Below are 23426 nucleotides of genomic sequence, written 5' to 3'. Positions count from 1 at the left end.
AGTTGGGAAGATCCCCTGGAGGAGGGCACAGCAACCCACTCCAGTATTCTTGCCTGGAGAACCCCATGGACAGAGGAGCCTGATGGGCTACGGTCCATAGAGTTGCAAAGAGTTGGACACATTCTACATATGTAACATCGACCTACAACAAGGACCTACTGTATAGCATAGGGAACTATTTTCAATACCTTCTAATAAACCATAACTGAAAAGCATATGTATATGTGTATAACCGAGACACTGCTGTACACCAGAAACTAGCACAGCACTTAAATCAACTATTCATCCATAAACAAACAGACAAAGCAGCATGCCCAGCTCATAAAGTGTGAGATAGGTGCTCCAGACAGCGTTCATGTGTCTTTTTTCAAGAATATTCTACAATTGGATTAACCAAATTCCACATCTTTCTATGGACGATGTCTTACATAATCATCACAAGCTCAGTTGTGTCCAACTCTTTGTGACACCATGAACGACTCCATGAGGCGACTTTGTCCATGGGGTTCTCCAGGCAAGAACACTGGAGTGGGTTGCCATTTCCTTCTCCAGGGAATCTTCCCAACCCAGGGATTGAACCCAGGTCCCCTGCATTGGCAGGTGGATTCTTTACCACTGAACAGTCGGGGGAGCCATGGACAATGTCTAGGACACTCAAATGAAACAAACCCAAACTCCAAGCTCATCTCCAGGTCCCTCTGTGTCTATGTGTTAGAGCTCCCTGCGGCAGCAAGAGCTGGAGAATGGATTTCCAGGGACGGGTCAGCTGTGCTGAGTTAAACTGTGCCTCAGTGACCAGTAACGGTGACACCTGAGGACCGCGCATCCCTGGGCTCTGCACGGTTTGGCAGGAGCTCTTCTCTACACCGTCTCTCAGGGCCCCACAAGAATAGAGGCCCCACTTTCTCGAGTCTGAATCATGTGGAGCTCAGCCTCTCCTCCTGCCCCCATGCGGGGTGGTGGGAAGAATTTAGAGAGCAGGACATCTACAGCAAGTGCGCCTGTCACCTCCAAGCACAGCCCATTGGTCCCATTTGGACCAGTGTGTCCCTTCTCTGCGGGGGTGGGGGCACAGTCTGTCCTGGGTCTGGGCAGGGAAGGAGACTTGGACACAGGTGAGCAGAGTCAGGCCTGCCCCAAGGCAAAGGAAAGGAGGTGAGGACACTCCACAGAGTCGGGGGCCCCTGGGACCTTCTCCTCCAGGGACCCTCAGGGTCAAGGCACAGGCCAGCAGGATGGACGCCTCATAGAAAGTAAAGCACCTTCTGCAGAAATGGCCACGGACACTGGTGACCGGGAGACAGGAGGGACGGCTTCCGTCCTTCCCGAGAAGAACTTCGACTGGAACATGCATTTGCATGTGTCTGTCCTGGAGAAGGCAATGGCACCCCACTCCAGTACTCTTGCCTGGAAAATCCCATGGATGGAGGAGCCTGGTAGGCTGCAGTCCATGGGGTCGCTAAGAGTCAGACACGACTGAGCGACTTCACTTTCACTTTTCACTTTCATGCATTGGAGAAGGAAATGGCAACCCACTCCAGTGTTCTTGCCTGGAGAATCCCAGGGATGGGGGAGCCTGGTGGGCTGCCATCTATGGGGTCACACAGAGTCGGACATGACTGAAGTGACTTAGCAGCAGCAGCAGCAGCAGTCCTGGTTCCACTGTCGCCCTCAAGACCACACTTCCCCACGCTTCCAGGTTGCAATCTTTAAAATAATATCTTTCTCAGAGTTGATTGGACCCATAGTAGATACATGATAAATGCCTGTTAAATTGCAATATTTAAGCTTTGCCACTCACAGCATGAGACTTAACGACGTTTTAGAGGAAAACTGTAGGTGATATTTTGTTGTGTTTGCCTGTGATTCCAGTTTAGAAAAAGTAAACACACTGTAGGCAGAGGTTTTTTAATTTTTTTAACAGGAAAAAAAATATTTTCTTATCATTCCCTAAACCATCATTCTAAACTTCTGAGGAAGCTGCAGGCCTTATATGGCATGCAGGGTGGAAGTGGCCCCAACTAAGCGCTGGGGATGGGTTTTGTTTACTATGGCTTCCCTCATAGCTCAGTTGGTAAAGAATCTGTCTGCAATGCAGGAGACTCGGGTTCAATCCCTGAGTCAGGAACATCCCCTGGAGAAGGAAATGGCAACCCACTCCAGTATTCTTGCCTGGAGAATCCCAAGGACAGAGGAGCCTGACGGGCTACAGTCTGTGGAGTCTCAAGAGTCAGTCACGACTTGGTGACTAAACCATCATCAGCACCTGGTTTGCTTAGAATTGTTGAGTGTTTTGATAAACCACATCCACACTAGGGGAATCATTCCGCCACAAACAATGGGAGGATGTAAGAGGCACATGGGGCCTGGCGTACGGCCGTCTTCCCTCCCGCCTCTGGTGGGTCAAGGTCACTGCTGAGGTCCTGTGGAAACGGGAACGCCAAGTTAGCAGGAGGGGGTGGTGGGGAAGGGCAGAGGTTCCCAGGCTCCAGCTCTGAGTCGGTGACCACGCCTCCTCCTGGTTAACTGTGGGAACAACCAGTTCTCACCAAGGACCTGGGGGACTCTGCAGAGTGTGGGGTCTGACCCCACGGGGTCCTGGATCTGAGGGGCCCGGCAAGGGGCCAGCACAGAGGGGCCTGCAGACAGCGAGGTGTCCTGACAACTGAGGCGGCCCTCCCCAAAGTGCCACTGGCCACTTCGCTCGTGGGCAGAGATACCGGAAAAGCGGGGACATGGTCCCTCTCCCTCGCGGCCACTTCTGCGCTTGAGAAGATTTAGGTGAAGGCCAAGTAGACAAGAGCACAGGGAGACGCCCAAGGAACCCTCCAGGAAGAGACGGCGGTCTGGGCCAGGCTGAGTGGAGGGTGGACAGAGGCAGGGACGCCAAGCCTCTATTCATTCGCTAAGTAAATACTCACTCAGCACCTGCTGTGGGCGCCACCCTCGTCCTGGTCTCTGATGCCCACCTGAAGAGAAATTAAGGAGAAAGCAGAGCCTTGAGGATGCCTGGGGTGGGGGTGGGGGGGCTCTGCAAGTGATGTTTAGGAGGTGGTCCAGGCAGAGGGTGGGGAGGGGTGGTGGGCGTGGTGGCCTGGACAGGGACCCCACCACCTGGAGGCCCAGGAACAGGGGTCGGGCCACCTGTCCACATGGCAGGTGCGGACTCTGTCCATCCTGGGGCTCCGGGCGGCAGTGAGCCGGGGGGGGGGTGACCTGAGCAGGCAGCCTTCTGGTGACACCAGAGCCCACCCAAGTGCTCCTGCAGGATGTCACCCTGAGACGGGAGCTGGGCAGGCACAGTGAGGCCACCATGTCCCCTGATGGGCAGGAGGCAGCCTCCCCGGAGACCAGCAAAGACAAGGTCCCTCTGTGACGTAGTGATGACAGAAAGGGGACCGCACCCAGGTGAAATGTAGCACAGACACAACGAGGCCACCGGCAGAGCACGGACGTGACACCCTCCTCCCAGCTGGGCTCCATCCCAGGGGACCTCTGCCGACTCCGCTTCAGCCTGTACCAGGCAGCCCTCCTCCTCGTCCCACATGACACACGTGAAGAGACTCGGTCACAGGCCCAGACCTGCTGTGTGACCCAATGGAGCTGCCCCTGGCCGAACAGGAGAAATGGAAACGTGTGCACACACAGACGTCCATGAGTTCATAGCACCGTTATTATTCATCACAGCCCCAAGGCGGAGCCAAGCCAAACGTCCATCAGCTGGGTAAAGAAATCATGGTCCATCCACGCACTAGAATATTATTCAGACAGAAACAGGAGCAAAGCACTGATGCGGCTATGGCAGGGATGGACTTTGAAAACGTGATGCTCAGTGAGAGGAGCTAGCCCCTAAAAACCACTTACCGTGAGAGTCTGGCTGCAGGAAACGTCCAGAGCAGGCAAAAGACAGGGACCCGCATGGACTAGGGGTCGCCAGGGGCTGGAGCAGGGTGGAGAAGGGACTGCCCGTGCTGTGGTTTCTTTCAAGCAGGTAATGAAAGTTTTCTGCGATTAGATGGGGTGGTGTTTGCACAGTCTTATGAAGATACTAAAAAATAGAGAATGGTATTTTAAAAAGGGCAATTTTTACAGTATGGGATTTACATCCCCTTTAAAAGCAAAGACACTGAATGTAGAATGACCCTTCCTTCCAGAAAGAGCCCTGCCCAAAGCACAGAAGGAACGCAGCCTTGAACCCAGGGGCCCCACGAAGCCCAAACCCCATTGGGCCACATGGACAGCCTCTGAGGCCCCGCGGTCCCCACGCCTCCTCCTACAACCAGCGAGAGACCTGCCTGCTCCCCTGGGAGCGGCCTGTGCCCGGGGAGGGGGCACCACAGACGGCTGAACATCCTTCCTGAGCATGTCCTCATCCACGAGGGCTGGGGTGACTCTGAAGGAACTGGGTTATTTCCGAGGATACAGACTCAGAGCACCACCTCTGCTCTGAACCGCCAGCCTACCGAGGCCGCAGCGGGCTCGCTGAAAACGCCTTCCAGGTTGGGCGGTCAGAGCACGCGGCCACTTCTGCCAGGCCTCCTCCATCCCCGGGCCCTGCAGGGGGAGTGGGCTCTGTAAGGGGAGTGGGCTCTGCAGGCCTTCCTCCCAGACCCGGGTCCGACCTGTGCCACGCAAAGCCCGTGGCTCTCCTGCACCCTAGCTGGAGCGGCATGGGTGCAATGACGTCTACGTGTCTGAGCCGCCCTCTCTGAGTGGGAGAGGACCCTGTCTGGCGACACTGTGTCTGCCTGATGTACTGGGCTACGGGCAGGTGTCCTTCTGCACAGACCCGAGAGGAGCCGGCTCGTGGCTGTCCTGGCCTCTCCTGCCCTTGGACGGCGGCAGGGATGTTGTAATGGAGACCCAGTGAGGCCGGGTATCCTGGCACTGGTGAGAAATAACGTCCGTCTGGGCTTCCCAGGTGGAGCAGTGGTAAAGAATCTGCCCACCAAAGCAGGAGATGTAAGAGATGTGGGTTCAATCTCTGGGTCAGGAAGTCCCCCTGGAGAAGGGAATGGCCACCCACTCCAGTATTCCTGTCTAGGAAATCCCATGGACAGAGGAGCCTGGTGGGCTACCATCCATGGAGTTGCAAACAGCTGTACAGGACTGAGTGTGCACGTCCGCACGCAGCCTGTGATGGGTGTGTGCCGGAGGTGGGAAGTGCACACCTTGCGAAGATGCTAGTGTTTTTAGATTCTTCCTGCTGCACAACAAAGCCCATTCTGAGTGATGCAGCTGCCTTGGAGTCTTTTACCAACTCAGTCCTGCCCTAAACAGGAAAGCGGCCAGACAAGGTCTGGGGTTGGGGAGAGTCACGTGGGCTCCTAGCACCTCATCCAGGTGATGTGTGGGTCGGCAGAGTGTCGGTGGCAGTGAGGAGTGGAGGGTGGAGAGCGGTGGGCCTGCATCTGATGGGTCAGGAATGATTGCTCCCCCCGGGGCAGAGGGGCAGCATGGGGGGAAGCAAGGGTGGTTCCCTGGCTCTTGGATGGGCAGCTCTACGGGGAGGCTTCACGGTCAGAGTGAGTGGCCAAGGCGGGGGCCAGGAGTGGCTCACTTCTGTGCGTGTGGACTGTGAGCCCTGGGCACACGCTGGTGCAAACAGTGAGCTATGAAGGGAATAAAGAATAAAGCACTCGGTCATTCTCCTGCCTTGCACTGGGGCTTGGGGGAGAAACAGCCTGGAGGAGACGTCCGTGCAGACACAGCGCAGACCCGGCTCCCGTGACTGTGGGGTCCAGCCGGGCTGGTCTGCGTCTGCAAGGCAGGCCCTCGAGCAGGGCAGGCTGGACCCCTCGGCACAGGTGGGGTTTCCTCCTCTGCTCCGCTACTAAGACCTTTCCACTGACTGCGTCAGGCCCACCCGTCATCTGGGGTGACTGTGCCAGCAGACATGGATTTGAGCCACGTCTGTGGAGCCCTCGCTGCCTGTGTGGCTCCACCTCCCAGGCCAACTCTGGAAATCCAGGAGGAACATGGAACTCACCACGTTTCCATCTCTCAGGGTCACGGCCGAACCCCGGCTCCCAGAACCTGACAGGTATGTACGTAAGCAAAGCAGTTGATGTGCCCGTATATTTATGATGGGAGAATAAGACAGAGATCTTCTGAACTTTTGATTAATTCAAAAGTGTTTCCTGCTATACAGTGTGAGATGAGGATCACTAGCTATTTAAAAATTGCTTCCCTTTCGGGGTCTCCACTTCAATCAGGTCCTGAAAGTGTGCAGGTATGTAGACACGGCTTCTCCATGGCAGAGTGGCGTCCCGGCCCCATAGGAGATTGAAATGGACCACCGATGCTCCAGCTTCCTCTGACCGAGGCTCCCCCCATGAGCATCAGAACAAGGGCCCAGTGAGACACGGCGCCTCCCCAGCCAGGTGGGCCTGCAGGACCTGCAGCGCAGCAGGTCTGCTCAACGGCCTGGGGGTTCAGATGTCCCCCTTTCTTGGCAGCTGTCCGTGGATTCCTTCTGTCAGAACACTCCCGTCTCCGGAGAGGGAAGGTCTCGACCAGTGGGCTGTGACAGACACACCGCAGGGTGCCAGCCTCCCTGCCGAGGCGTGTCTGTGGTTCCTGGGTGACGGTCCAGGGCTGAATCTGATTTTGTATCACCTTGAGGTTCGTGCCCAGCTTCTCCTCCGAGTCAGGCCTTTACTGACTCAGAGGGGTCACTAAGGGACCGCTGTGCTAAAATTAGGGACTCGGCTAAAATTAATTGCGGGTCTTTGCTCAGCCACTAAAAAACGTATCACAACTCACCCCTTCCTGGCCAGCAGGCACGGGGCGCAGAGCCAGACCCAGTCTTGAGGAGCCTGGACTCCGCTCAGGCCGCGTGGGCCGGGGAGCGGCTGTCCTCACACCGCCACTAGATCACCTGTCGGGAGGCGGGGAGCCCTGTCCCCCAGTCCATGACCGGCCATCAGTCTCCACGGGACACTGCGGAGACGCTTGGTCTTCAGCTTCCATCTCATCTTCTTTCTGGTGATGAAGCTGAAAAGCTAATGTCGACACCTGGAATGGAAGGAATGGGGGTCGTTCTGTTTCACTGCTGACCCAGGAGGTCACGTGATGGAAGCTCGGGGAGGCCTCCCGGTCAGACTTGGCCTTCCTGCGTCCGGCCCAGCCTGCCAGGGCGGGGGCGGTCTGGGGTTGGCCAGTGGCATGTGCTCCCACCTGCTCGTCCAGCCTGCCTGCTGGCACCACGTTAGCCTGTGGGGCGGGCACTGTCCCCTCTGCCCACACCTGCAGCTTGGAGCCCTCAGTCACTACCCCGCAAGATCTCCTGGCAGACGGAGGGGGGCACACTGCCCCTGCATGCGCGCCCTCTGAAAATCGCTTAACTGAGACAGCTTGGAAGAGGTTGCCTGGGCTTTAAGCCCGGGGCCCTCAGGGTGACTGCCCAGTGCAGACCCCGCCCCTGAAAAGCTCAGAGCAGAGCACCGTCTCCACTGTCCAGGACCACAGCAGCGGGGGATCCACCTCAAAGCGAGGCCTCGATTACTGACGGTTATTCCAGAAACGAGGCCCCGCTCTCCAGCGCGCGCTCCACGATGACTGGAAAGCCCGCACGTTCAGGCGCAGGCCCTGCTCCCCGGCAAGCGCTCCACAATGACTGGAAGGCCCGCACGTTCAGGCGCAGGCCCTGCTCCCCGGCAAGCGCTCCACAATGACTGGAAGGCCCGCAGGCTCAGGTGCAGGCCCCGCTTCCCAGCGGGCGCTCCACGATGCCTGGAAAGCCCGCTCGCTCAGGTGCAGGCCCTGCAGGGCTGCCGCGGCGATCAGACAAGGAGCTGCTGCAATCGGCCCTGCCACTCCTGGTTCTCGAGAGTGATCTGAAAGCCTTGCTTCTCGGCCCTGAGCTCTGCTGCCCTCATCCGTCGGTCCACAGTCAACCAGTCCACTGACTGAAAGCTTTCCTTTGCCAGCGGTACAGGGACCCGAGGTCACATCCCCCAGTCGGGAAGACGGGGAACTTCCCAGCCCAGAACTCTGAAGGTGCAGGGGAAACAGCCCGGAAGCCTGGCTCCCAAATCTTCATCTAGATTACAGTTGTGTGTACACATGTCCCTGGGAATCACCAAACTCTAAATACCGCCTCAGTTCAGTTCAGACGCTCAGTCATGTCCGACTCTATGTGACCCCATGAATTGCAGCATGCCAGGCCTCTCTGTCCATCACCAACTCCCGGAGTCCACCCAAACCCATGTCCATCGAGTTGGTGATGCCATCCAACCATCTCATCCTCTGTCGTCCCCTTCTCCTCCCACCCCCAATCCTACCCAGCATTAGGGTCTTTTCCAATGAGTCAACCCTTCGCATGAGGTGGCCAAAGTATTGGAGTTTTAGCTTCAACATCAGACCTTCCAATGAACACCCAGGATTGCTCTCTTTTAGGATGGATTGATTGGATCTCCTTGCAGTCCAAGGGACTCTCAAGAGTCTTCTCCAACACCACAGTTCAAAAGCATCAATTCTTCGGCGCTCAGCTTTCTTCACCGTCCAACTCTCACATCATACATGACCACTGGAAAAACCATAGCCTTGACTAGACAGACTTTTATTGGCAAAGTAATGTCTCTGCTTTTAAATATGCTCTCTAGGTTGGCCATAACCTTCCTTCCAAGGAGTAAGCGTCTTTTAATTTCATGGCTGCAATCACCATCAGCAGTGATTCTGGAGCCCAAAAAAATAAAGTCAGCCACTGTTTCCACTGTTTCCCCATCTATTTCCCATGAAGTGATGGGACCAGATGCTATGATCTTAGTTTTCTGAACATTGAGCTTTAAGCCAACTTTTTCACTCTCCTCTTTCACCTTCATCAAGAGGCTCCTTAGTTCTTCTTCACTTTCTGCCATAAGGGTGGTGTCATCCGCATATCTGAGATTATTGATATTTCTCCTGGCGATCTTGATTCCAGCTTGTGTTTCTTCCAGCCCAGTGTTTCTCATGATGTACTCTGTATATAAGTTAAATAAGCAGGGTGACAATATACAGCCTTGACGTACTCCTTTTCCTATTTGGAACCAGTCTGTTGTTCCATGTCCAGTTCTAACTGTTGCTTCCTGACCTGCATACAGGTTTCTCAAGAGACAGGTCAGATGGTCTGGTATTCCCATCTCTTTCAGAATTTTCCACAGTTTATTGTGATCCACACAGTCAAAGGCTTTGGCATAGTCAATAAAGCAGAAATAGATGTTTTTCTGGAACTCTCTTGCTTTTTCGATGAGCCAGCGGATATTGGCAATTTGATCTCTGGTTCCTCTGCCTTTTCTAAAACCAGCTTGAACATCTGGAAGTTTACGGTTCACGTATTGCTGAAGCCTGGCTTGGAGAATTTTGAGCATTACTTTACTAGCATGTGAGATGAGTGCAATTGTGCGGTACTTTGAGCATTCTTTGGCATTGCCTTTCTTTGGGATTGGAATGAAAACTGACCTTTTCCAGTCCTGTGGCCACTGCTGAGTTTTCCAAATTTGCTGGCATATCGAGTGCAGCACTTTCACAGCATCACCTTTGAGGATTTGAAATAGCTCAACTGGAATTCCATCACCTCCACTAGCTTTGTTCATAGTGATGCTTTCTAAGGCCCACTTGACTTCACATTCCAAGATGTCTGGCTCTAGGTGAGTAATCACACCATCATGATTATCTGGGTCATGAAGATCTTTTTTGTACAGTTCTTCTGTGTATTCTTGCCACCTCTTCTTAATATCTTCTGCTTCTGTTAGGTCCATACCATTTCTCTCCTTTATCGAGCCTATCTTTGCATGAAATGTTCCTTTGGTATCTCTAATTTTCTTGAAGAGATCTCTAGTCTTTCCCAATCTGTTGTTTTCCTCTATTTGCACTGATCGCTGAGGAAGGCTTTCCTATCTCTCCTTGCTATTCTTTGGAACTCTGCATTCAGATGGGAATATCTTGCCTTTTCAAGTGCATGGCAAACCACTTCAGTATTCTTTCCTTGAGAACCCCATGAACAGTATGAAAAGGCAAAAAGATAGGACACTGAAAGATGAACTCCCCAGGTCAGTAGGTGCCCAATATGCTAATGGAGATCAATGGAGAAATAACTCCAGAAAGAGTGATGGGATGGAGCCAAAGCAAAAATGATACCCAGCTGTGGATGTGACTGGTGATAGACGCAAAGTCCGATGCTGTAAAGAGCAATATTGCATAGGAACCTGGAATGTTAGGTCCATGAATCAAGGCAAACTGGAAGTGGTCTAACAGGAGATGGCAAGAGTGAACATCGACATTCTAGGAATCAGTGAACTAAGATGGACTGGAATGGGTGAATTTAACTCAGAGGACCATTATATCTACTACTGTGGGCAAGAATCCCTTAGAAGAAATGGAGTAGCCATCATGGTCAACAAGAGTCCGAAATGCAGTACTTGGATGCAATCTCAAAAACGACAGAATGATCTCTGTTCGTTTCCAAGGCAAACCATTCAATATCACGGTAATCCAAGTCTATGCCCCGACCAGTAACACTGAAGAAGCTGAAGTTGAACGGTTCTATGAAGACCTACAAGACCTTCTAGAACTAACACCCAAAAAAGATGTCCTTTTCATTATAGGGGACTGGAATGCAAAAGTAGGAAGTCAAGAAACACCTGGCGTAACAGGCAAGTTTGGCCTTGGAGTACAGATTGAAGCAGGGCAAAGGCTAATAGAGTTTTGCCAAGAGAACACAGTGGTAATAGCAAACACGCTATTCCAACAACACAAGAGAAGACTCTACATGTGGACATCACCAGATGGTCAACACCGAAATCAGATTGATTATATTCTTTGCAGCCAAAGATGGAGAAGCTCTATACAGTCAGCAAAAACAAGACTGGGATCAGACTGTGGCTCAGATCATGAACTGCTTATTGCCAAATTCAGACTTAAATTGAAGAAAGTAGGGAAAACCACTAGCCCATTCAGGTATGACCTAAATCAAATCCCTTATGATTATACAGTGGAAGTTACAAATAGATTTAAGGGACTAGACCTGATAGACAGAGTGCCTGATGAACTATGGACAGAGGTTCATGACATTGTACAGGAGACAGGGGTCAAGAAAATCCCATGGAAAAGAAATGCAAAAAAGCAAAATGGCTGTCTGAGGAGGCCTTACAGATAGCTGGGAAGGGAAGAGAAGTGAAAAGCAAAGGAGAAAAGGAAAGATATTCCCATCTGAATGCAGAGTTCCAAAGAGTAGCAAGGAGAGATAAGAAAGCCTTCCTCAGTGATCAATGCAAAGAAATAGAGGAAAAGAACAGGATGGGAAAGACTAGAGATCTCTTCAAGAAAATTAGAGATACCAAAGGAACATTTCATGCAAAGATAGGCTCGATAAAGGAGAGAAATGGTATGGACCTAACAGAAGCAGAAGATATTAAGAAGAGGTGGCAAGAATACACAGAAGAACTGTACAAAAAGTACCGCCTAAGGGCTGCTAAAATATTCCAGTCAAAGAACTGACGGGCTTGGCCAATGCAATTCAGTGAGGGCATCTGAGATTTGGTACCAAGACTGACAGATTAGGGGGGCAAAGACCAGCAGGGGGGCTGCCCTCAGAGGGGGCACATGTATTTCCCTCGAGTGTCCGGCAGGTGTAGGGGGCTTGGACAGCCTTGGTGGGGTCCACGTACTCTGAGTTAAGCCCCATGAACTGCCTGCACGCAGGGTGCCACCTCTCAGATGACCAGGGCGTGCTGAACGCCTCCGGACCGAGGTGTGAGCACAGACTCTGTGCCCCTCCTGCTGACCAGCTGTTCCTGCTGCCACAGGAGTCCCGTTCCTGATGGAAGAGACCCCGTTCTGCACAAGAGGTCTGCTGAGCTCCAGAGACATCAGGGCTTTACAGCTGTGATGGCATCCCGGGAGGAAAGCAGGTCAGAGACCCCCGTGTGGACGGAGGCCCCGCGGCCTCCCAGATGCTCCTGCTTGCAGCCCCTCACCCTCTGAGCCCTAGATTCCAGGCTGTCGGGCTGTGCCTTTCCACACAGACACCGGCAACCAGAAGGCCCCCCAGGGACCCGTCTGGGTAGGAATAGAAGGGTGGAGACAGGAGGCCAGGAGAGAACTTAGCACCCCTGGGGGCTGAGTGAGTGTTGGTGTGTCAAGGCCGTGGAAGGGGCTGCAAGCCGGGGCCTTGGAGACAAGCCTCCTGCGCCAGCAGCCCCTCCGCCCAGACACCCCGTCCCCCGGCCAGTGTGCCCAGCTTAGCGGCCGAGCTCAGTGGTCCCCAAACCTGGCTATGCCTCCGAATCCCTGGGGACACTTTGTAAAAACCTGGGTTCCTAGGTCCCACTATGAGTTGAACTCCCTAGAATCCATATATCGAAGGCCTATCTCCCAGCACCCCGGAATGTGACCTTATTTGGAAACAGTCACTGCAGACATAATACGTTAAGATGAGGTCATCCCGGCAGAGGGTGGGCCCTTAGTCCAACTAGACCGATGTCTTTATAAACGGGGGTGTTTGGACACAGGAGGCACAGGAGGAAGTGCACGTGGGCACACACAGGAGGAAGACAGCCATTCACAAGCCCCAGGGAGGAATCAGCTCTGCCAGCGCCTTCAGCCTGGACTCCTGGCCTCCAGACGGTGAGAGAATATACTCCGCAGTTTAAGCCCCCACGTCTGTGGCACTCTGTTAAGGCAGCCTTAGCGAATCACGATCAGATAGCAGGAGTCCTGGACTCATCTATTCAATAGCCATGGATTGATTCTTATGGGAATTTTGGCAAATCCCATGGACAGGATGGGGCTTTGCGGGTGGCTCAGTGGTAGAGAATCTGCCTACAATGTAGGAGATGCAGGTTCGATCCCTGGGTTGGGAAGATCTCCCGGAGGAGGGCATGGCAACCCACTCCAGTGTTCTTGCCTGGAGAATCCCACGGACAGAGGGTCTACAGTCCATGGGGTCGCAAAGAGTCGGACACGACTGAGTGACTGAGCTCACCGCGCACGTGGACGGGATGCAGAGCTCCGGGAACTGGAATGTGGGTGTGGATGACCTGCGGATGCTGATCACATGCAGATGCGGGTCCAGCAGGTTTGGGGACTGAGACTCTGTTCGTCTACAAGCTCTCACATGTCATCGATGCTGCGGGTCCACGCATCTACCTTTGGATGGCAAGGGGCGAGTGTTTAAAGGCGACCGCTCCCTCCAGGTGCCTGGCCAGGTGTGTGGCTCATCCAAGTGTGTGTGCTCAGCCGTTCAGTTGTGTCCAACTCTTTGTGACCCCATGGACTGTAGCCCACCAGGCACTTCTGTCTGTTGAACTCTCCAGGCAAGAATACTGGAGCGGGTTGCCATTTCCTCCCCCAGGGGCTCTTCCTGACCCAGGGATTGAACTTGTATCTCTTGCATCTCCTGCATTGGCAGGCGGATTCTTTACCTGCAGTGCTGCCTGGGAAGCCTCCATTCAAGTGTGTGATCCATCCAAGCGTGTGTTCCATCCAAATGCATGGGACTCCCCCGCTCACACATGCTAAAGCTGAGTGGGTCCTCCCACGGTCCTCACTCTGCAGATTCAGAATGAGGCACAGAAAGTCAGGGGCTGTCTATGCTCGCACCTCCAGCTCCCAGTGGACTGGGACCTGCAAACCTTTCTCTCCATTCCTGGCCCCGTATCCTCGGGCGCATCCTGTGTTTCTCACCTTGGCTAAATAGTATGTGGATTAAGAACAGGAAACGCTGCTCTCTCCTTGAGAGTTCACAAGCCAATTGAAAGACTCAAAGCTGGCTAAAGAGAAGTGGATGATAGAGGCAATTAAGCCCTAAACTGACCTCAGTTATCGTGAAGCTCATTCATTTACACAGCCTCTCCGGGGCTGGCCCAGACCCCCCGGCCTCCCCATCAGCGGACCTCTCATGTAGCGGAGCCCAGCTGCCTCCCTCCCGTCCCCTCCCCGGGGCCGCCTCTGGCTTCCTCAGGAGGGGGCTGTCACACTTTTCTGTGGCCTCCCCAGGGCTGGCACAGGACTGGCTAGTTTCCCCACCTCTAGGAACTTGCATATCTTCTCAGGGGGCTTTGGCACCATCCCCTTTAATGATCTTTTTCAAAATTAATTTTTATGGAAGTATAGCTGCATTATGCTGCTGGGCAGTCTCTGCTGTACAGCAAAGGGCATCAGCCTTAGGTATACATGTGGCCCCTCTCCTGTTGTATTCCCTTCCCACTTAGGTCACCCGGGGGCATTGAGTGAAGTCCCCCGTCCTGTGCAGCAGGTTTTCATTCGTTACCCACTTTATATGGGGTGGGGTGTGTATGTCAGTCCAAGCTCCCAGTTCATCCTGCCCACCTTTCTCCTTGGTGTCCATACATCTCTTCTCTACATCTGCGCCTCTAGTTTCTGTTTTGCAAATAAGATCGTCTATACCATTTTTCTAGATTCCACACATACGCCTTAATAAACATACTTGTTTTCTCTTTCTGACTTACCTTACTCTGTAAGACGCCCTCTAGGTTCATCCACGTCTCCACAAATGGCCCATTTAATTCTAGACAGACACAGTAGAGGGTAGTGGTCAAGGTCACGGCTCTGCAGCAAACCTGCAGCCTCCATGTTCAAGTTGGAGCCTCAGTTTTCTTATCTGTGAAATGGAAGCATCAGCACCACTTCCCTCCTGGGGCTCAAACAGGAAAGCAAACATCAGAAGCAAAGTGAAAGTCGCTCAGTCAGGTCCAACTCTTTGTGACCCCATGGACCATATAGTCCATGGAATTCTCCAGGCCAGAATGCTAGAGTGGGGAGCCTTTCCCTTCTCCAGAAGATCTTCCCAACATTGAACCCAGGTCTCCTGCATTGCAGGCGGATTCTTTACCAGCTGAGCCACCAGGGAAGCTCACACAGGGAAGGTGACCACAGATGCTAGCTCTGGTCAAGTATCTGTTTCATTTGTTAAGAGTCTGTTTTTATTATGAAATGCTACATCCATCGCATTTAAAAACCCATGCATGTACACCCACAGTATATCTGGTAAAATTATAATAAAATAAACACCAATGTTTCTAGTAGTCATATATGGGTATGAGAGTTGGACTATAAAGAAAGCTGAGCGCAGAAGAATGATGCTTTTGAACTGTGGTGCTGGAGAAGACTCTTAGAGTCCCTTGGACTGCAAGGAGATCCAACCAGTCCATCTTAAAGGAGATCAGTCCTGGGTGTTCATTGGAAGGACTGATGCTGAAGCTGAAACTCCAATACTTTGGCCACCTGATGCGAAGAGTTGACTCACTGGAAAAGAGCCTGATGCTGGGAAAGATTGAAGGCAGGAGGAGAAGGGGACGACAGAGGATGAGATGGCTGGATGGCATCACCGACTCTATGGACATGAGTTTGGGTGGACTCCAGGAGTTGGTGATGGACAGGCGTGCTGCAGACCATGGGTTCAGAAAGAGTTGGACACGACTGAGCAACTGGACTGACCTGAAACACCAATGCACCTGCCATCCAGGTAGAGACACTGAGCACCTCCAGTGAGCCTCCTCAGGACGTCTGTCGATGGGAATCACCACCATGGAGCCCCCACATACAAGGTTTACTTTTTCCAGTGGTATTTCTCTCTATTTGGGCATATCCCTAAAATATAATGTGAAGTTTTCAATTTGGAGACTTCATTTACATGGTATCATTCCTCATCTTCTCATCCCATCCTCTGTATTTGAGAGGTTTCTATTCCTCTTCGCTGATGGAAGTATCCTGGCCGATCACACTGCTATCTAGTTCCTATGCTGGACTGTAGCCCCTCCTGTCACTAGGCACAGTGGAGCTATGAACAGTCATGGTCACACCTTCCCTGCCCTGCACCCGCCATTTATACGCTAACGATCCTCTGGGTACTGTGCCCGGGAGTGGGATTACTGATCTCAGGAAAGGCACAAACGCAGCACGCTTTTGGACAACAAGCGCTGTTTTCCAGTATCATTTTCCCAGTTCACATGAGCTGCCATCAGCAGGTGAATATTCTCATTCTCACCAACACTTGGTAGTGGCTGCCTTTTTCATTTGAATCTTGTCTGCTTCTTAAATTTTAACCACTCTGGTGGGTGAAACAAATCTGAGTGTGATTTTAATTTGCATTTTTATTAGTGATGAGTTTGACCATCATTTAAAACAGTTATTAACTGTTAATGTCTTCTATTTTGTGAAAAGTGTTTTTATATATTGTCTTCCATTTTCACTGGTTGACGTGTCTTTTTCTTAAAGGTTTATAAGATACTGTAATTCTGGGTATACTAATTTGTCCTAGATTAAATGCATTGTAAATATCTTGTTGCATTTTGTGTGGCTATTTCCTTACTTTTTAATGATGCCGTTTCATAAACAAAGGCTTCTGCTTCTAAGATGCTTTATGGTTAGTGCTTTTGTGTCTTGTTTAAGCAACCCAAGGATTCCTATAATGCCATCTTTTAAAATATTTATAGCTATGCTTCTTGCTTTTAATTCTTTAAACAATCTGTAATTGATGCTTTTAAGATTGTAATGTAGGAGGCATTTTTTTTGGTCCGTGTGGCTAAGTGGCTGTCTTGAATCACACACTGAGTGGTTCTTCTCTCTCCTGCTGGACTGCAGCGCGGTCCTGCACTTTATATCCTCTCCTTGGGTTTCGTATTCCATTCCATAAGTCTCTCTTTCCTGTCCTTGCACCAACACCCCGCTCTGATCGTGAACGTGGATTTACGACTCACGGAGTAGGCTTCAGGAGCATCTTGGCTCGCCTTGGTCCTTTGCTCCTCCATATGAATGTGAGAATTATCTTGTCAGTTTCTACAGAGACCAGCACTGGAATTTTCCCTGAATCTCTGACTCCGTGTAGGCAGATTTGACATCTTTGAATATTGAATCTTCCTCTCCATAAATATGAAATATATTTCGGTGTATTTATGCTTTTCAATAAAGATGTGCAATTTTCCTCACGTGAGCTTTGGCACATATTTCAGTAATTGCTCCCTGTGTACCTTGCATTGTTGTTGCTATAAAAATTTGTAGAAGTGACATTTCAAATATTGATGAATTATAACACAGTAACTGTGTTTTTGTATTTATTGATCTTATATCTAGTGCTTTACTAAATGCACACATACTAATTTTAATCACATTTTTGGAGAATATTTCAAGGACTCTATCTATTTAATGTATACATTAATACCTCCAAATAATGATAATATTTCCCTTTCCATTTTCTTATTTTTTTTACTTTATTTTATGAAGCTGTCTAGAATGTCTCACAAATAATGAGATAAAAATTATTCCTTCTTATTCATGATGTTATTCTTTTAAAAATTTTACTTGGAGTATATTTGATTTATAACATTGTGTTAGTTTATGCTGTACACCAAAGTGAATCACATATGCATACATCCATTCTTTTTTAGGTTCTTTCCCCACATAGGTCATTATAGAGTATTGAGTAGAGCTCCCTGTGCTGTGCAGCAGGTCCTGATGAGTTATCTATTTTATCCATAGCAGTTGGAGGAGGAAATGGCAGCCCACTCAGTACTCTTGCCTGGGAAATCCCACGGACAGGGGAGCCTGGCGGGCTACAGTCTGTGGGGTCGCAGAGTCGGACACGACGGAAGAGATGAAGCACCCACAGTAGTGTGTGTGTGTCCATCCCAGTCTCCCCACTCTCCCTCCCCTTGCTCATGCGTTAAATGAAATGTCTCCGAATTTTGTTATGAAGCAGGAGCCACCCTGGAAGCCGTGGTCCCGCAACCTGTGTTGAGGATCTGCCTGTTACCACTCTGCTGAGAGCCTGCCCCTGCTCCCTCGCTGGGATGCCAGGGCCGGGCGTCTGTGAATCCAATCTCTCAGACTCCCTTGCCAGCCGGCATCTAACTAGGTTCTGCTCTTGGGAAGGTCTGATGGGAGATGGAAGGCAGAAGGAGGCAAGAGGAGACTTTCTTCCTGTTTCCAGCTGCTGTCAGCATGGCAGCTGGAGCAGAAATCCAGATCCTACAGCTTGGCACCCCTCTCCCTGGGTGACCCCAGCCCTGGCCCCTCCAGGACCCCTGAGATGAGCCATGCCTAGTTAGCTGTTCCCTGAACACCAGCTGTATAACTCCCATGTGATGGCCAAGCCCCAGCCAAACGGTGTCTGTGTGTGTGTGTGTAGGGGCATGACCTTCTGAGCCACTACGTTCAGGCCCAGCTGTGATATCAGGTCTCGAGATTATTATATTTGAGTTGGCTCAGCCCGCTGGTGATAGCTGTTCCTAGAATGTATTGCCTTGTGGGTACCTCATTAAACAAATACAGGCCTTCAGCAAATCAACAACCCCTGCATTAAATCCCCTAATTTAATATCTCTAGCAAAGTTTCCATATTCTGACTGAAGTGGAAATGAAAGTGTTAGTCGTTCAGTTGTGCCTGACTCTTTGCGACCCCACGGACTATAGCCCTCCAGGCTCCTCTGTCCATGGAATTCTCCAGGCAAGAATACTGGAGTGGATTGCCATTCCCTTCTTGTGGGGATCTTCCAGACCCAGGGATTGAACCTGGGTCTCCTGCATTGCAGGCAGATTCTTTACCAGCTGAGCCACCAGGGAAGTCCGTAGACCTTAATTTATTGAATCACTTTTATTCCATAAGAAAATGTTTGGTTTTAGTTTTGGTTTTGGTTTTAGTTTTCATCAGAATTGGTGTCAAATTTCATTCCATTTGATTCCATTAATATGAATCAGTTTCGATAACACCATGCTCTCCTCCTTAATGGTGTTAATATCCTGTTTGAGTACCCAGATCATGCCAATCTGGCAGAACGTGTCTTCCTGACCTCTGACAGGTTTCTAGACTTGGCGACATCTTTTGGAAGTTTGTCAGTGTCCCCCTCTTAAAGGAACAGGTTTTTGTTTTGATAAATTACTTTGAAAATGCAATGTATTCACTTATCTGGTTGCAGGGTGTGTGCTCCTTCTGTGCTGGCCTCTCTGTTTGTGGATCGTGGCTCTAGAGCGCATGGTCTTGGTGGCTGTGGCTCCTGGGCTCAGTAGTACGCTGTGTCTTCCTGGACTGGGGATTGAACCTGTGTCCTCTGCACTGGCAGGAAGATTCTTAGTCACTAGACCCCCAGGGAAGTCCTGATAAGTTATTTTTTATTTATCAAGTTAATTTCATTAATGTATCAGAGATCTGAAATGAGAGATTGAGCTATGAAATCTGTTTTACAAGACCTGGAGAGCATGTGGGTGAGAGAATTGGATGGAAATCCAGGCGGAGTCCCCATGCGGTTAGTGCGCAGTAGGGGCGCGTGTTTCTCCAGCCCTCGCGGTTCTGCATTATACTCACCTCACGTCAACCCCATCTGAAAGATACTTCCAGTGCTTCTAATAGACCAACTGTTATTATTTTTAAATCTAATAGCATGTATATACTATTGCCAAATCTCACGCATTCTATATTATTCTTTGTTCACAATTATTTACATTTTCCCAGTGTGGTCAGCATCTATTCTTGTGCCTTGCTCTTCTTCCATACTTCATGAGTGTTTTTGTCAAAGTTTCTTCTTACATCTCATGTTTTTGTTCTGGGGTCATTGTCTTTCTTTCTGAAGTACATCTTTTAGAAGGATTTTTTTTGCTAAGGATCTGTTGATATTTTCCTTTTGAAAATTTTTTATCCCCCCTCTACTATTTTTGCTGGTCACAGAATGCTGCACTAATCCTCACTTTCTCTCAGCATCCTGAATGTGTTACTACACAACTTTACCATGGCTGCTGTTAGGGATCTGATGTCAATGTAATTGTTAATCTTTTCCGGGTGAATGGCCTTTTCTCTGTAGAGTTTTGTAAGAACTTTGTGTTTTATGCAGTCTCGTGACCATGAATCCAGGTGTAACTTCCCTTTCACGTGTCCTTCTGGTTGTGTGCTTTGCTTTTTGTGTCTGTGGATTCACGCCTTTCCTCGGTTCTGAAAAATCACCAGCCGTTATCATTTATTTTCATTCTTCCTGCCCCAGTCTCTTTGGCTGGAGTTCCGGTTGCGCACGCATGAGATTTCCTTGCGTTACTTCCTGTATTTCTTCACTTCTCTCACACCTTTCATCTCCTCTTTCTCTCTGCTGCATTTTGCTGATTTTATCTGATATGTCTTCCAGTTCTTGGATTTATTTCTTAACTGTATCTAGTCTGCTGTGTAACTCAGCTATTGTACTGCTCATTGTAGCCATTGCGTTTTAATTTCCAAAGTTTTATTACTTCTTTATGAACTCTGTCTGGTCATTTTTGTGTTCAATCACTTCTTACTCATTTTCTTATGTCGTATTTCAATTTTTTAAATTTCCATATAGAATTATTTTATACTCTTCTAACAGTTAAATGTCAAATCTCTCTCTCTCTCTCTTTATGCTGCCTCTTAATATTGGTGGTTTCTTCTTTGTGTTTTATTTTATATCATTTTTAGTTAAATTTTGTTTCACCTTCATGCTTGGCTGAATTTAACCTGTGGTCATTCTGAGAGATCTGAATTGAGGATTTACTTATCCAGAAAAAAGTTGTATTGTTACTGCTGCTGCTGCTAAGTCACTGCAGTCGTGTCCGACTCTGCGACCCCATGGACTGCAGCCCAGCAGGCTCCCCCGTCCATGGGATTTTCCAGGCAAGAGTCGTGGAGTGGGTGCTGTTGCCTTTTCCTATTGTTACCATCAGGTACCAGAAGGAGCCAGCAACCTGAAATCTCTGTGATTCTTTAGCCAGAGTCTGTGACAATGGAGATAAAGTTGAACTTCAGAGTTGTGTGAGAACAGGGTGGTAACCACAGGTAATCAGCGGAGACGACTGTTATCGTCACTATTTTTTTCCACCTGGGACTGTAGCGGAGGAGGCAGAGTCCACGGCGCTCCCCTCGGTTTTCAGGTGGCTCCGCCCCACCCTCTTCAGGAGACACAGGTCCCCAGGACCTGGCTTCACATGGAGATCTCAGCTTGGCTCCAACACTAGGCAGGGACCACATCTTATTCCTGACACCCCAAGCTGACACTGGCCCCCAGATTCTCGCTTCTTGATCAGTATCAGCTGTTCCTCCAGAGCAGCACCAGCTTTGTGGTTGCATCATGTTCTTCTACCAACTTTTATGGTTTTGATATGTTCCTACTTATTTCTTCTTCATAGGTAATTTCAATTTCAACGTTTCTAGACAAAGTTTTATATATATATATATACTGTAGTTTACCCAGAATCTGGGAGATTTTTGTGTCTGAGAGCAACTCAGAAGACCCATTCCATCAAGCTGCTCTGAATGTGGCTTTATATTTCAGACGCAATGGAGTCAACGTGGATGGTGAGGAGCTTTATGGTCAAGAGTGGGATGAGACGTCTTCAAGATGTCATTTGGTAAAGATGAGAACCTGGGCCTGATGGTGGACTTTTCTGGGCTCTTTACAGTCACGGGTCTGATAATAGCATCTTTGGGAACCTGTCTCGGGGCTAAACAAGGGCATGTCTGTAAAGTGCAGGGGCAGTATCCTGCACAAATTTTGCCCCAGCGTTTGCTGGCAGGATACACGGTGATGTCACTAACGGCAGTGCCCCCTCCTCGAGGCTCATCTAAGGTCTCCGTCCCTCTCGACTGAACCAGGGCCTCACTGTCGCCCCATTGCACTCGGTCCTTTCCAAAACTGCGGTAACTGAGCATCACTCACGTGGTCACAGGGCAGTCACTGCAGGCCTTGTTGTCCGCAGTGTCCAGCCCCCGGACCTAGGAATGAGTGAGTGAGAGTGACAGAGTTCTAACAATCACACTCACGTTTATACGATGCAAGGTGGTTTGCTGCACTGAGAGAATAACAGACGCTCAGTATGCTCTGTTGAAACCTTAAAGTTGGTTCCCAGACAACGGCAGTTCTTGTGCTTTGCTGAACATACAGGCTTCAGGCTGGTGGCGGGGACTGCTTACCACTCAGGTGGATGCCCCTTGCTCACCTACACCCTGGGTTTCAGCCCCTGTGGGTGGCTAGGACCTTCTTCCCTAGAGCTGGCACCTCTCTGGACTTTGGTCCAAGGTAAGCCGTATCCTCACCTATTCACCAGGGCAAGTCCTCAAAAGAGGTTGGAATCTGACTGTCTGGTCCTTCAGGGAGGATTGAACTCTGATCTTGGGTTACATGCATCAAATATACCCTTTGTTAGGAAAAAGAAGAAAGCATGATCTGTTGTGATTTTAAAGTGTCTTTAGTACAGGTTGTATTAATATGGGATTTAAAGGAGATGGGTGGATATTGAGCAGCAAACCAGAAGTAATAATTGCCTCAATTTATTTTTCAGAAACCAAAATTAGAGACAAATGTGTCCCCAGTCTCCTTTCTGGAAACACAGCCTCCTCAAACCAGCTATGCTTAATTTAGATAAAAAGCCATTATCCCTCCTGAGTCCTTGGGGTTTCCTGCACCTGCAGCCCCATTACTTTGGTTCATTTCTCCCTGGAATTCCTTTGGATCATACCTCGTGTTCAAGGTTTGTTTGTGTAATTTCAACAAACATTTGCAGGGCACTTGGCAGGGGAGGCATGGTGTGTGGGTTCAGGGCACAGAGGGGCGAGGGGCCAGGCATCCAAGATCCTGGTCAGGGGAGGGCGGCACAGCAGGGGCTGCTGACCTGACCCTCAGGGCACAGAGGGGCGAGGGGCCAGGCATCCAAGATCCTGGTCAGGGGAGGGCGGCACAGCAGGGGCTGCTGACATGACTCTTAGGCACGTGGTTGGTGAATTTGGGGCACTATGGGAATACAGAAGCGGTACCATTGAGGCTGTCTAGATGGATCCTACAGAGGAAATATGAGGAAAACTGGAGGATGAGCAAGAGTGAGGGACGTGAAGCCAGAAGGAAGAGGTGCCAAGGGGAGGAATGTCAGGGAAGGGTCGCAGGCAAGGCATGAGCAGAAAATAAAAGGTTTATCCTTCAAATCAGAATGCGTTGAGACCAAGAGAGATGCTCTAAGTCCCTGGTTGGGACCACGGGTGTGAGTCAGCGTGGACCAGGCAAACTGGGCATCTGGCCACCACGTGTGGAGGAGCCCATGCCACCTGGCCTGACGCAGATGGCACAGCGTGCTGTCAGTGCTGGGGTTTGGTCCCTGGCTGTTCGTGCAGGTCAGGCCAGGTCTGGGCATCCTGAGGGAGGGCCATGCCCCTGCTCGGGGCTCAGCTCCCCTGGATCCGGCCTCCCACCCCCTGCCCTGGGATTCTCCCGCGTGGAGGAGGACAAAAGCGACTCCTCATTCTTAACTCCTCAGCCTCTTTCACATCCATCTGCTGCCCGCTGCTCTTTGCTTTGTGCCAGTTCTCATGAGATTTTAATAAACATGCTTGAGCATCCATTTGCTCACAGTCCTTTGGATGCAGAGACTCATCTGCTATCTGGAGTGACAGTGAGTGTGTGGGGGAGGTGGCCAGGATGAAGCAGGTGATCTGGCAGGAGGAGC

General features: G+C 50.4%; 1 protein-coding gene across 18 annotated transcripts in view; it reads left to right on the top strand.

The window, feature by feature from the left end:
- Positions 1–3422: 3422 nt before the first annotated feature.
- The window catches only part of LOC145544913 (uncharacterized), a 36626-nt gene continuing 16622 nt past the window's right edge, over positions 3423–23426 (top strand). For 2 of the 18 annotated variants that reach the window (XR_014081711.1, XR_014081704.1), the window contains exons 1-5: positions 3423–3991; positions 4155–4890; positions 6008–6043; positions 11787–11891; positions 12492–12606. Coding sequence is in view for 1 of the 18 variants with exons in the window: in XM_081588299.1 (XP_081444425.1) it covers positions 5979–6043; positions 11787–11891; positions 12492–12606 (285 nt within the window). In the remaining 17 variants the exon portion in view is untranslated. Of the gene's footprint in view, positions 3992–4154; positions 4963–5044; positions 6044–6215; positions 6384–11682; positions 11892–12491; positions 12607–13390; positions 13795–21265; positions 21360–22271; positions 22376–23426 lie in introns of those variants that run through there. The other 16 variants (XR_014081709.1, XR_014081714.1, XR_014081706.1 and 13 more) reach the window with 13 other exon arrangements.

Source organism: Giraffa tippelskirchi, chromosome 4 (genome assembly GCF_054371585.1).
Source record: "Giraffa tippelskirchi isolate mGirTip1 chromosome 4, T2T-mGirTip1v1.2.pri, whole genome shotgun sequence".
Lineage (NCBI taxonomy): Eukaryota > Metazoa > Chordata > Mammalia > Artiodactyla > Giraffidae > Giraffa > Giraffa tippelskirchi.
The sequence above is the reverse complement of the archived record's forward strand: the minus strand, read 5'-3'. Positions and strand labels throughout refer to the sequence as shown.